The sequence below is a fragment of the Typopeltis vanoorti genome, chromosome 23 (assembly GCF_054136105.1).
Source record: "Typopeltis vanoorti isolate ZY-2024b chromosome 23, IOZ_Tvanoo_1.0, whole genome shotgun sequence".
Taxonomy (NCBI): Eukaryota; Metazoa; Arthropoda; class Arachnida; order Uropygi; family Thelyphonidae; genus Typopeltis; species Typopeltis vanoorti.
In genome coordinates, this window is record NC_143571.1 from 32,033,137 (window position 1) to 32,048,094 (window position 14,958).

Consider the following 14,958-nt stretch of genomic DNA (forward strand, 5'->3'; position numbering starts at 1 on the left):
ATGATGAGTTTGAGAGGAAAATTGTAGAATCAAGGGAAATTCTGCTGAACCCTATTCACTTAAACAACAATTTGAGTTATAACATCCCAGATAGCCATGCTGCAGTTGTTCAATATTGGCGTTCACGTGAAGCTGCACGCACAATTGCAATAAACAATGGCACGCCAGTTGGAACAACTTGAAAAAAAAAAAAAAAAAATACAACGTTTTTATGTATCGATTATGTGAGGCAATTTATACCTGTAATTTCCAGTTTGTTTAGATAATTCAATGTTTATTAGTATTCTATTCCTTTATAAATACCTGAGGAAGGCTGCTATAAGCCGAAACTAGTAGTATTTATCATTAAAATCTTTATATGTTATCTCGGTTTTGTAGTCATTAAATCTATATTTTTATATATAGATTTAATTTATATACAGTATATATATATATATATATATATATATATATATATATTTACATGTATATTCAAGATACCAACTTGGTTTTTAATCCTATTTCCCAAGTAAGCAAACAGACAAGAAAGTGAAGTTTGCGCCTGTAAGTAGTGCAAGTTCAAGGCAACTCTTGGTAGTGCCAGGCGAGACAACTCGTAAAGGTGGATAAAGCTCTGATCACTTTCCTTAGTATATATATATATATAAAGTTGTATATCATTTAATATATTATATATAAACGGAAACTATATCTATCTTCTGTTAATTTATTACCTAATTATAACTTTATTTTTGTGTATTTATATAAACTTTGTAAAGATTGTATTAAATGTGATGGATATCCTTGTTTTTTCATTCTAGTCCGTAATTTTTCTCAGTATATTTTATCAAAAGCTTTCTCACATTCTATAAAGGTTAATTGAGTCTTGAAATTAATTTCGCGTCTTTTCTGAATAATTTATATTAAAACATAGATATTATCTACACATGATTTTCAATGTCTGAAACTATTTTGTTCTTGTGATAGTAGATTGTTTCCACATTTTTGAGTCTTTTATCTAATTCATTGTATATTTCGTAATCTATATTTAATAAACTGTAATTTTCTCTGTAATTTCCACGGTCATCTCTATCCTCTTTTATATAGATATAACTTGTAGCTTTGATGGAATTTAACATTTCCACTAAGAGTCATTCATTAACTTTATGAATCTTTGATATAGAGATTCTTCACCATACTTCCAGAGTTCTGTATTTATGCCATCTAATCTAGTTGATTTTCTATTTGTTGTTAACTTTATTGTTTCTTTTATTCATTATTATTATTTTCTGATAATAAATTTGGATCATACAATAAATGCTTATAATATTCATTTTCTATTCATTGTTTCTCTTGTATTATGTTGATTTCTTCTCTATCTTGTTCTTCATTATTTAATTTCCTTAATATTTTGTAGGCTATGTTTTGCCTTCCGTGCATGTCTTCTTCTGTTTTATTAATAAATCTATTCCAAGAATGTTGATGAGCCTTCTTTATTAGAGTTTTAGCTACATTTCTTTTGTTTGTGTATATTTATTCTGTTTATTTTGTTTTTGAAGGAATGATTTGTATGCTGATTGTTTTTCTTTTATTGCATTTTCTATATCTTTGTTCAAAAATGTTCCTCTTTTTAACATTTTATTTTTCTTTCCAAGTACTTCAGAGTCTGCCTTATCTTCATTAAAGTTTTCAGGGTTTTTTTTTTTTTTTAACTAAATGATATTATTCATGAGTACTGAGCTATGGAGACTCTCTTAGCAATCATACTTGGTATTGATTTTATTTGTACTCAGGTTTTCCCATTTATATTGAATGTATTCGCAGTACGTTGGTAGTAAACCCTGCTTCTTCAGCTTCAGAAAAAGCCGTATTCTGAAAAGTATCTCTGCAAAATTTGAACCGACACGTGACTATAGTATTAGTACTTTTGGTATTATTGCATGAGTTTCGTGTCTAGTATAGTAATATGACTGTCTTCAAAAGTTCAGGCTAGTTTTCGATAGTCAAAGAGGAGGTATTTTAGTAATTTATGGTGGTGATTCTTGGTAACAGCATTTGTGGTACCGGCGTGGGTATTTAATCGGAACTTCGATTTTTATTGATTTTAAAAAGATCATTTTAGCTTCTAGGGCAGCAAACCATTAATGTGTGCGCACACACACACACACACACACACACACACACACACACACACACACACACACACACACACACACACACACACACACACACACACACACACACACACACACACACACACACACACACAGAGGTGTGTCAATTGAATTTTCGGAATGCATCTATAAAAAAACATACATTTGGAAATGTTAGTGGCTACTGTCGCCTTCGAAGTAGTCCCCTTGTGCAGTACCGTCGACAGGGTGTAGCATAGAAGCAGCCTGCCTCACGGCGCTGCTTAATAAGAGCGTTCGTTCCGCCATATAGAGTAGGTGTAGGCGTTGTCGCTACGCTAACAATTCCTGTTAGCGTAGCAAGTGCGGAAAGAAGTTTTACTAAGCTTAAACTGATTAAAAATTATATGCGAACAGCAATGACCCAAGAAAGAAAGATTGATTAGCCCAAGAAAGAAAGATTGATTAGTCTATCAGCTATATCGATAGAGGCGGACATAGCTTATAATTTAAATTTAGAAGAACTCATAAGCAGCTTTATTGTGCAATCGTTTTGCATTAATGTTTCTCTTGTAATAAAAACAAAATAGCAAATGGAGATTTTTTTATATTTTTGTCTTATATCCATCAGGGGTGATATTTAATTGTTTACCTCGGGGCACAATCTAATCTAGCGACGGCGCTGCCCTTGTGCATTTATACACTGATTTAGATGGTGTTCCCATTTTTGGAAACAGGTCTGGAACTCGTTTTCCGGAATACTCTTGATTTCAGTTATCACATTACGCTGGATATCAGCGATAGTAGTAGGGTAGGCGCTTTGAACTAGATCAAGATAAGATAAGGAATCGTGACGTGATTGGTTGATAAGAAGATGACGTCATGAGATTGGAATGTTTGGAATTTCCCTGGGGGCATATGTATCAGTGACGTGAGTTCTTGTGTTTTGGTTCACGTATGGAATTATGGGTGATGGTAGAGATAAGGATTCGTGTTGTGATTGGTGGTGCACTAGTGACCAGATCAAGATCAAGATAAGATAAGGAATCGTGTCGTGGGTCTGCGTTGTTTTCAGATGTAGATAAGTGACGTCATTTGTTAGTTGTAAATAAGTGACGTTATTGTTTTGAATGGAAAAGGGAGATATATTAGTGGATAAGGAATCGTATCGTGATTGGTGGGACACTTCTGACCAGATCAAGATCAAGATAAGATAAGGAATCGTGACGTGAATGTTTGTTGTTATCAGATAAAGATAAGTGACGTCATTTGTTATTTGTAAATAAGTGATTGGGGGATATTTAGAGATAAGAATCGTGACGTTATGTGTTTGGAAATTTCTGGGGAACATATGTCTCTCTGTGATATCACATGGTGTTTTGGTTTGGCTATGGAATTGTGGGCGATGTTTTTGAGATAAGATATCCTGGAATTTTCCCAGGGTGACACACATCCGACACTGTCGTCATGTTTCGTGCTTGGTTGTCTATAGATGTCTGTACTAATTTTCCAATTCATTTTGGGGTATTTCTTTCCTGTTAAAGGGTGGGAATTCTTAGCGAAAGTCGTGATGGCGGCAGTGTTTCGAGCTTTTCTGAATAATTTAATTATATAGGTGTCCCTTAAACACACACTTTTTTTTCCATAGCTCATCCGTATTTTCTTCTATATTCATATTCTAATTCAAGTTCATATTTTATTCATAATTTATCCGAATATTTTGATTTGTCTAAATTAAGATCTTAAAGTTCAATAATTAAATAAATAAACAAATCTTTTGTGAATTCAGGGTGATTTCAAAAGTGATCTTACTTAAACATACATAACACATAAACGACACTGTTTGTTCTTTTAAGTTTACACGGCGACAGTATTTCGAGGTTTTCTGAATAATTTAATTATATGCCGGGGTCTCTACGGCATTTTAAAATAAATAAATTAAAATAAACGGACAGTTAAATGGATTACAAAACCTTTTGTATGTATTCTAGAAATTCTAAGGATAATTTAAAATTACTTACAGCTTTCCAGAATGGCTCTTCTAAATACGAATATTTCAAAAAAAATATTCCAAAATAGTTGAATTTTATATCCACACCACAAAACAAACACAAAAACCACAAAGAACGAAATTTCTGTAAATACTGTAACCTGAAATAGTTGAGTATTTCTTCCTTTAGATACTAGACATTTTCAGAACATCCACACCATATGCCGCTTTCAACAGCTCCAACGTTTCAGTAGCAGTTTTGCCGATTTTCACACAAAATTTGATGTTAATATGCTGCCCCAAATTTCGATCACAAATTTTTACGCCGAAGTTTGTTTTATACGCATATCTCTATTGTTTATGCAATAGCTAACTAGCAAATGGCTCTACCGGATTGAGGTATACGCACGTATTAGTTAAAAGATGTACAAACAATTACTCACGTGACTCCAACCAAATCACCCGGGCGACACTACGCGGCCGTTCTGGGAATTAAATTGTTACACCTCGTATAAATATCATTATTTAATGTGGGCATGTTGAGGAGGTAAATGCTCGAGGATATTTAAAGTCGACTACTACTGTAATGCAAGTATTACTACTGCAATACTTGCATTATGCAAGTATTACAGTAGTAATGCCAGCAAAGGTTGGTCGATTGGTAGAGCCTCTGCTACTAATGGCTCAGTTAAGTAAGTTTGAGTGGGGTTAGTAGTTGGAAGGGAAAAAATCGTTCGATGCTGTTGGCACACTCTCCCTCGATGAGTCTTTGGACTCCATGGAGGTGTCTAATAATAATAATAATAATTACGCAGCTACACTACGAAACTCTGGTTTTTTAATATAGCTGCTAGATTAACTAGCAGAGACGCGATTATAGTTTTTAAATTATATACAAGAACAGCAAGTTAACATCATAGGTAAGTGGACTGTAATTGGGCGATTCGATAGGTCTAACCGCCGTTGGAATCGCCATTGTTGATTAATTACTAAACACAACTGAATCGTAGGCTCACTGCTCCAAGTTGTTGAGGGTTTTTTTCGTAGCACTTACATAACTCCAGGAGACTCCCGATTGGTATGAAGGTATTAAGGAACAGATTAAGACTCTAAACAAGGAGGAGTCAGAAGTTTTAAAACTTATCATGGCAAAGTTTGAGACTGATTGGCTGGGTTATTTAAACCTGTGCGCCCAAATAAATGATCCAGAAGTAGAGGATGAAGAAACCCAAGGGGAATTCATAAATGTCCTACTATCTAAAAACCCCCATCATAACATCTCACAAGAAGAGCACTCCAACAAACAGAGAAGGAACAGCAGACGATCTTATGGAGGATGACACCCACACAGGACGCGCCGAAAAACTCGGAGAAGGTCCTCCCCCCCCAGTTATTTTTCGGGACAAGGAGAAATGGATTTCTGTCATATCAACCCTCAGGGAGCAAAACATCACATACTCCTGGGCAAAAAACTCAGATGAGGGAGTCAAAATCCAGCTGGTCACTGACTACAGGCAGATGAGATGATAAGGCTACTGGATACCAAAAATCTTCCTTACTTTAGATTCACTTTACCGAGTGAAAAGACCTTAAAGATGGTAATACGTGCAGTCACAGAAGGAATCACTCCAGAAGAAATCTTAGCTGATTTAAGCAATCAGAGGCTGACCCAAATCAAAGTAAGTAGGATGCTTGGATCTGATAAAAGGCCAATGGCTTTAGTAGTCGTGGAGATTGATAACACCCAGAAGAAAATATATGGGCAGACTGCTGTCTGAGGCATCAGAATTACTACGGAACCGCTAAGAAAGAGAGCATCAGCAGGACAGTGCCACAGATGTCAGCAGTCTAGGCATGCCCAAAAGCTATGCCAGGCCAACTTCAGGTGCTTAAAATGTGGTGAAGGCCACCAGACCATCATATGCACCAAGCCAAGATCTACGCCAGCTAAGTGCGCAAACTGCGGAGGTCCTCACCCTGCCAACTATAAAGGATGCATAGCACACCCAAAGAACTGCGGGGTCTCCCAAAACTGCTCATCCATCACCCAGCAATGTCATCCTGGGCAACTGTGCAGATCGCCATCTAGTTCAAATTACCTCCACCTTGACAGCTCAGAAAGGAAATCAACCTGAAACCAGGACCAAAACATATGCCGAGGCTGCACAATCCAAGAATACTTCCTCCAACGAATTTACAAACTCCAACCTTACATTAGTTCTTACTGCCTCACTAGCTACCATGCTTCAGGAATTCAGCAAAACAAATCCTACACCATTCACGAAGAAATTCCTTCAAGGTACCCCTTCCATTCTGACAGCCCTCAATCATGAACAATAGGAAACATAAGCCTAACTCCCTTACCATAACTGCATGGAATGCAAATGGATTGAACACAAAATCCTTGAACTACAAGAGTTCACTCACAGATATACTCCTGATATAATTCTAGTAAATGAAACACATCTCAGACCAGATAATAACCCTAAATTTCTGAACTACGCAATGTACAAAACAGACTCACTGCCAGTGGAGGGGGCACAGCCATATTCATTAAAAACTACATAAGCCACAATGTACTGACCAATCCACAAACCAAGAACTTAGAGATAACAGGCATTGAAGTCCATACAAACAATGCTGGCAGTATCAAAATCTATTCAGTACACAACCCACCCAGCATTCCATTACTGGTATCTGACTTGGACTCCATTCTCAGCTCCACAGACTCCATCATCATGGCTGGAGATTTCAATGCCAACCATACAGCTTGGTATAGCTCCTCAATCAATGACAAAGTCCACACCCTAAACCATTACTCAATGCAAAATTCTATTGTTATAGCCAGACCCACAGAGCCCACTCATCACAGTCCAAATGAAAGATCAGACGTACTGGACATCGCAGTCCTTAGAAACATCAGATACCAATACCAACTGGAAACGGTAAACGAATTATAATCTGATCACAACCTCATTCTGCTCAAGCTCGGTACACAAGAACAATTCTCTTCTCCACACTCCTTTATGTCATGGGAAAAGCTCTCCAAAACTCTCTCAGACCACATTGGCCCAACACCCATCATCCATAACAAAGATGAGATAGATATAGCTGTCAACAACCTCACTTACCAAATTAAAAAAGCACTGGCTTCAGTCACACAAACCACAGTTTTTCATTCCAGTGGTCGGATCCCTGAGGAAATTATGGACCTGATCTGGATGAAAAACAGAGCCAGAAAGAGGAATCATAACACAAAAGCTCCAAAAAGATAAAACAACTTTGAATAATTTAAATAGACAAGTCCGGGAAGCTCTACAGAAACATCAAAATCAAGTTTGGGAAAACAAACTGAACAATCTGAACCCAGTGGATAACTCCATCTGGAAATTCTTGAGAACCCTCCTCACTAAAAGGCAACTCATACCACCAATTCAGACCAAGAAAGAAGCAGCTCACACTGACCAAGAAAAAGCAGAAGCTTTGGTTGAAAATTTGGAAACTCAGTGTAACCCCTCTTATCAGAATTTAAACATCAGTCTTATCTACAAGATTCACCGCAGAGTCAGGCAGGTTATAACAGAACAAAAGGAGAAGGCAGAACCCATCACATCCACCTCTCCAGCAGAAGTTATAAATATCATAACCCACTTGAATAACAACAAAGCTCCAGGTTCAGACGGAATCACAAACAGAACAATCAAATTACTCCCCAGAAGAGCCATTGTGCACCGAGTCAATATTATCAATGCAATAATCAGATTCGAATATTTTCCTTTATCATGGAAAATGGCTGACATCACACCAATCAAAAAGATTGGAAAAAACTGTCAACTCCCCGAAAGCTACGGACCTATCAGCCTACTGTCCATCCTAGGTAAGGTTGCAGAAAAAGTCAACCTTACAAGACTTCAATCAGCAACAGATAAACTAGGTATTATCCTTGATGAGCAGTTCGGATTCAGGAAAAACATAGCACCACACATCAGATACACTGACTGGTTGAATGTATCATCACAGGTTTCAACTGGAACCTCCACACTGCTGCGGTCTTTATAGACGCTGCGAAGGCTTTTGACAAGGTGTGGCACCAGGGTCTTCTCTACAAACTCATCAAATTTAACATGCCAACTAATCTAATAAAAATCATAGATAGTTACCTTAAAGACAGATTCATGCAAGTAAAAATAAATGAAACTGTATCAACCAGATGCAAGATCCTGGCAGGTGTGTTGCAGGGTTCTCTTCTGGCTCCCCTGCTGTTTTCTATCTACATAGCTGATATTCCACAAAATCCAAGTTCAAAATCACAGCATTATATGCAGATGATACTGCTTTATTAGCAAGATCTCTCAGTCCCAAACTAGCTATCAAAAGACTCCAAAACAGTATTCACACATTGGAGAAATGGCTGATGGCCTGGGGGATCCAAACAAACCCACTGAAGAGTTCAGCCATCCTGTTCACCAAAAAGAAGTTTCAGATCAGGAAGACATACACCTGCTAGGTGTCAAGATCCCATGGCAGAATGAAGTCAAATGCCTTGGTGTCGTACTTGACAAAAAAAACTCCAATTCACCAATCATATAAAACACATAAGCTCAAAGACATCCAAAGCAATCGCCCAGCTCTACTCCATGATCAACAGAAGAAGTAAACTGGATATCCGTAACAAACTACTCATATACAAGATGGTAATATGCCCAGTCATCACTTACTCATCTCCTACATGGAGCCACACCTCGAATACAAATATTCAGAAACTGCAGAGGATACAGAACAAATGCCTGAGAATGATTCTGGATGCCCCATGATTTATCAGAAACTCCCAAATTTACTGAGAAGTCAACACTCCCTATATCGCATCCCTCCTCCATGATCTAGCAGCAGAGTTCTTCACCAAGACAAACAATCATCCAAACCTGCTGATCAAGCAAGCTTCAGACTACAATGAAACAGAATTCTACAAATACAAAAGGCCCAAGTCAATTCTATGCTCAGCTTGACACAGCTAATCTCACTGTCCTTCTTGGGCAAGCTTACCACCCAATAACTCTCCACTCAAAGAACTTTCCCTTAGACAAAGGGGAATATGAAAAGCATTTATGCTTCACCCATCAAGTCAGCAACGTTCTGCGTTCTGCGGGCATGTTGAGATTTTCATTTTTATAACTTAATTTTTGCAGATGCTCGCTATGTTTACCCACGTGCCAGTAATTTTTGTTTGTTTGTTTGTGCTATTATTGTTTGCTTTTATTATCGTTATCTGTGTTCTGTCGCTGTTGTGAGTGTTTTTGTTGTTTTTAATTTAATTAAATTTTTTTTTTAAACCATATTCTTTTCCTATATTGCAATGTTTGCAACACGACTTCGGGCAACGTTAAAAACTTCACTCGTGTAATGACTCATATATTAACATTTATTTTCAGGAAGTGAAATGCCTCTGCAGAGCTGTGGAAATTATGTTTCTTTCCATATTGACATTTATTTATTATCAGGAAGAAATGACGTTTGTTTCCATATTGACATTTATTTTCAGGAAGTGCGTAAATGAGAGATGCCTGTGGAGAGCTGTGGAAATGAGATTTGTTTCCATAGCTCTAAACCACCACAGGTTCAATATTAGTCGTTCACTACAGGGTGCTTTTATTTTTATTATTTATTTATTTATTTTTATGCAATTCTTCGACCCATTTACGAGTTAGACGATCTATGGCACAAGAAAGTTGGTTTTTCCCCCCTGGAAAATCGGGTCCCCCCGTTTCAAAATATTTATGCACTGTCTGTCTGTAGGTTCTTGTAACAGACTCTGGCAACCTATTCCACTTATTTTCCACTCTCCAAGCAAAACATCTGGTCCTCATCCTTGACAACCACACTCCTGCTTAATTCCTTCCAACCACAAACAACTTCTGTACTGAAAATGTCGCACTGTATCATTCCATTAGAAAGCTTTAAGTAATCCTTGCGTGTCTATTACTCCCATTTTACACCCATCAACCAATTTTTCTGTAACCACAAATCTTCCCCATTCTCATAAGGATTATTCCATAGAATTGCCATCCATCGTGATCACTGTCCTCTGATCCTATCTATAGCTTCATCAGTTTTCCGGAGTACTGCTTTGTCAATGTAGTATGATGTGGGTAATTTGCTGGCCTAGTTATCTGAGTTGTTAGCTTAACTACCCTCCAACCAGCAGATCACAGGTTCAAATCCTGCTCTGGGCACGAATGCTTGTGATTGTCTTTAGGTCAGAGATGAATTTCATTGTCTATTCACTGCTCAGCTGATTGGAGGTGTGCTGTGGCTTGAATAAATTCCATGTTTGGTCTCTAGAGCAGGGTTTCTGAATTAGGTAAAAAATTTAAAAACATTCAATAAAATATATATAAAAATTGATAGAAATAAAAAAAATATATATATATATATATATCCTTAGCCCACCCATAGACAAAACTCTAGGTTTGCAAATAACCTTTTGCGGGTTTTAATTTTGTTAAGTGCAAAGCTTAAACTTTGGAATATATCAGTCACCTGAAAATTTCCATATCCAGCTACAAACCTGCTAGGTGTTCTCATTCTTTTCAGTTTCATGCCATTTTTCACGTGTTTTTCTATTGAAAATCTTTAAAATATCAAAAAAAATAAAATAAAAGAGTATATGTGTATCTTTGCACAAGACATTTTTTAGATATACTGCTCTGGCCTACATCCAACATTCCAAAGGCCTTTGGTTGGGTTTAGATCAGAATTCTGTGCAGGCCAGCAATGTTTCAAATCAGTTTCTTCAAATATCATAATACCAACTGGAATATGACATGGTGCATTATCCTGTTGAAAGCATGGTATTGTTCTGGAAAACAGGCACAAATGCAGGAAACATTGCATTATCTAGAAGAATTTTATTATTGTTATTATTATGTGACACCTCCAGGGAGTCCAAAGACTCATCGAGGGAGAGTATGCCAACAGCATCGAACGATTGATCCATCCAACTACTAACCGTGCTCAAACTTGCTTAAGCTATTAGTAGCAGAGGTTCTACCAATCGACCAATCTTTGCTGGTCATATCCACCAGCATTTATCATTCCATTCTACCACCAGAGGTCTACATTCAGGAGAAAACTCCATATCATTATACCTCTGACACCAAACTTCAGTTATGATGCCCTCTCCATAGGACACAAAGCATTCTTCAGGCATTTACACTCATCCATGGAAAAAAAATTCTAATTTAATGTTTTTATTCCTGAGGGAGTAAGCAGAGGCACTTGTAACTCTAGGTAATGTTTTGGAAGATTTGTTATTGACTAAAAATGGTGGAGCTCTGTGGTAATTTTTGAGTTGCAGAATTAAAAATCCATGCTTCAAGGAGGGAAAATCTCTAATTACCCATGCCAAATATTGAGTAACTCAGGCACTGAAAGAAAAAAAAAAGTATGGAAAACGTCTAGTTGGTAACTAGGATTTGACATATGACAGTCTTCCTTCTGGTTGTCTAATTCTCTGAAGGCAAACACAGTATGTCATTTGTCTGATTGGAAAGTTGGCAGATAGGGAAAAGAGTCAAGTCACTGCATATCAGACATCTAACATTTTATAGTGATGATATTCTTCATGTCAGTGTAGTCTATACTATTGTCAAAGTTTATATGCAGCTTCTATAGAAATCAAGACTGTTCTTCTTCATCCTTCCTCTCTCGAAACCCATTCTGCAGATTTTTGAGTCTACAGTACAATCCTACTACTCATCCAAATCCTATACTCGTTGAACTCTCATAAGACCTTCTATGACTGCTGAGATTTCTATGATATCATTCCAAGCAGTTTTTGGTACCTGTATTAGCATTCCCAGTCTGGGATGAGGTAGTACCTTCATGTTTCATCAGCTAATTATGTTGCCTGCAGTTGATTTTGGAAGACACTGTTTTTTTTTTTTTGTTTTTTTTTGCCAACATAACAAACAGATAAGCGAATCATATCCTGTGATAACTTCTTTTGAATTTTGCAAAACCTTTTTGTGCATGCTGCATGCTCTTTACCTACAGATGCTTTCCAGAGATATGACAGTGAGCATTTTATAACTATAGACTATTGTGGAATGACAGGAACATATTCAGTAGTATGTTTAATTCTAAAGTGAAACATAAAAGCTCTCAAATAGTATTTGTCTACTTGCATAAAAGTTTTTTAGTTTCAGATTTTCTGAAACATTTAAACAGCTGTTAACATAAGAAGCGATATGTGAAGTTTTGTATACTAATTAGATCTGTCTTAATGTTTATTTCAGGCCATGTCTGGAAATAATGAATCAATGAAACACGTTGTTTCACTTGTAAATAAACTTCAGGATTGTCTCCTGTCTTCAGGCCAGACAACTCTGAGCATCGATCTACCACAGATTGCTGTAGTAGGATGCCAAAGTGCTGGTAAAAGTAGCGTCCTGGAAAACATTGCTGGCAAGTTAGTATAATTATTTTTTGTTGTTGTTGTTGCAGTTATTCATGCATTTCATGAACTCTGAGCTACCAGTTCACTTATGCTGAAGTTTCTGGAAGAACTACTATACATATACAGTAAGGATAAAGCAGAAAAAACAGGCATTTAACAGAATTAAATATTTTCATGCTCATGTTATGAGTTCATGCTAGCATTAGTTCATGCTAATATTATTATTATTATCCCAAGACCCCATGGAGTCAAGGACTCATCTCAGACGTACTTTTATCCCACACACAGTTCATCATACCGTGTCTTAAATACACTCAAACTCCTTGCAGACACCACCCTAGCTGGCAAGGCATTCCAATCATTTATATCTCTGCATGAAAAAAACCTGCTTCTCACTCCTCTACTCACACCCTCTTTATACAGTTTCCAGGGATGACCTTTGATTCCTGCACTGATCCTAAAACAACCCCTTACTAACTTGTAGGCTTCTATCATATCCCCTCTTCCTCTTATCCACCAGACTCAGCAAATTACATCTTCTCAATCTTTCCTCATACTCGACATTCCACAGGTTGGAAACTACCTTAGTCAGTCGCCTTTGGATCCTTTCCAACATCTCTTCATCCCTCTGAAAACCAGGTGACCAAATCTGGCACAATAGTCCATGTGTGGCCTAATCAAAGTCTTATACAACGGAACAAGAATCTCCCTACTTCTACAAGTCCATGTCCTCCGCATCATTCCCAGAAGCCTTTGTGCTGTCTTCACAATTTTGGCTATGTGTTCCCTAAATTTCAGATCCTTATCTATCACCCCCAGACCTCTAATTTCCTCCACCTCCAACAATATATCCTCACCGAGCATAAATTGTGCATCCAATCTTTGTTTTCCAAATTTTAAAACCTTACATAGCAATATCATAAGGGACTTTGTGGCATGCAGTACTTGCGGCATGTATGCTTCTAAGGAATTACATATGTGGTTTGTTAAAGAGAGTGGAGAGCGTATGTGCGCAAAATGCAGGCAGTTGGAGGAAATAACTACATTAGATATATCGATATCCGACTTTGTTGCTCCAGGAACGGAGAATGAATGTAGGAAGACGAGTAGTATGATAGGAGAGAATGAGAAAATAATGGTTGATAGTGTGGAAGGTGTGAGTGACTGTGGAAGTTTAGGAGATGGTTTTGTTTGGGAGAGTGAATTTAGATTAAGAGTGACTGACCTGCAGCGGGAGATAGATGAGTTGAAAGAGGAGGTGGAATGTCTAGTGAATGAGAGCAGAAGTATGAAAGATAAGATTAGGAGAATGGAAGAGATGAATGCAAGGCGAATCAGAGTAGGAGAGAGAGAGAATTTAAGGAGTATGAGTGAGAGGTATGGGGGTGCTAGAAGAGGAGAGATTGGAAACAGTAGAAGAGAAGGAATGAGAGAGAGGTATGGGAATGCTAGCAGACGAGAGGATGAAAACAGTAGGAGAGACGGAATGAGAGAGAGATATGGAAGTGCTAGAAGAGGAGAGAATGGAAACGGTAGGAGAGATGGAATGAGAGAGAGGTATGGGAATGCTAGAAGACGAGCGGATGGAAACAGTAGTAGGAGAGACAGAATGAGAGAGGGATATGGAAGTGCTAGAAGTGGAGAAAATGGAAACAGTAGGAGAGAGGGAATGAGAGAGATGTATGGGAGTGCTAGAAGAGGAGAGAATGGAAACAGTAGAAGAGAGAGGTATGGGAATGAAAGAAGAGGAGAGAATGGAAACAATAGGAGCGATGGAATGGTAAGAGGTATAATGTATGGTGACTCAATGATCCGTGGTGTTCAGGATAGGATGCGTGAGGAGTGTTTGCCAGGAGGAACAATAGAAAGGGTGGCTATGGCAATTAAGAGAAGTGAAAGGGTGGATGAGATGATTGTGATGGTAGGAACGAATGACTTGAGTGGTAATGTAAGTCGGGCAGCGAGAGATATGAGATTTTTGCTTGAGACTGTACGGAAGAAGACAGAGAGAGGAAAAATAGTGTGCGTGTTGCCTAGGTATGATAATGATGAGCTGAGCAGAAGAGCGGTGATATTGAATGGCATAATAGCGAGAATGTGTGACAAGAGAGGACTGGTATATGTGGATGCTTGGAGTGCGTTTGAGGAAAGAGAGGAGTTGTTTGCGAGAGACCGTTTGCATTTGAATGAGGAAGGACGTAGGCATCTGGAGAGATTGCTGTTCTGAACGAGTCAGTGTGTCCCAGGGAGGATGATAGCAGGGGTGGCCTCTTGTGGGAATGGATACTTGGGAGAAGGGAGACAATGTCAGGTAAGACTGAGCCCAGTGGAGTCTAGAAGGGATAATGCTGGGTATAGAAACAATGGCATTTATATGCTGTATACTAATGCCAGGAGTATCC

General features: G+C 37.9%; 1 protein-coding gene across 1 annotated transcript in view; it reads left to right on the forward strand.

Moving 5' to 3' along the window:
- Positions 1–323: 323 nt before the first annotated feature.
- Positions 324–14,958, forward strand: part of LOC150093743 (dynamin-1-like) — a 293,501-nt gene continuing 278,866 nt past the window's right edge. Inside the window, exons 1-2 of the mRNA XM_090413039.1 lie at positions 324–601; positions 12,396–12,568. Coding sequence (XP_090269165.1) covers positions 12,399–12,568 — 170 coding nt within the window. The 5' untranslated portion in view covers positions 324–601; positions 12,396–12,398. The remainder of the gene's footprint in view (positions 602–12,395; positions 12,569–14,958) is intronic.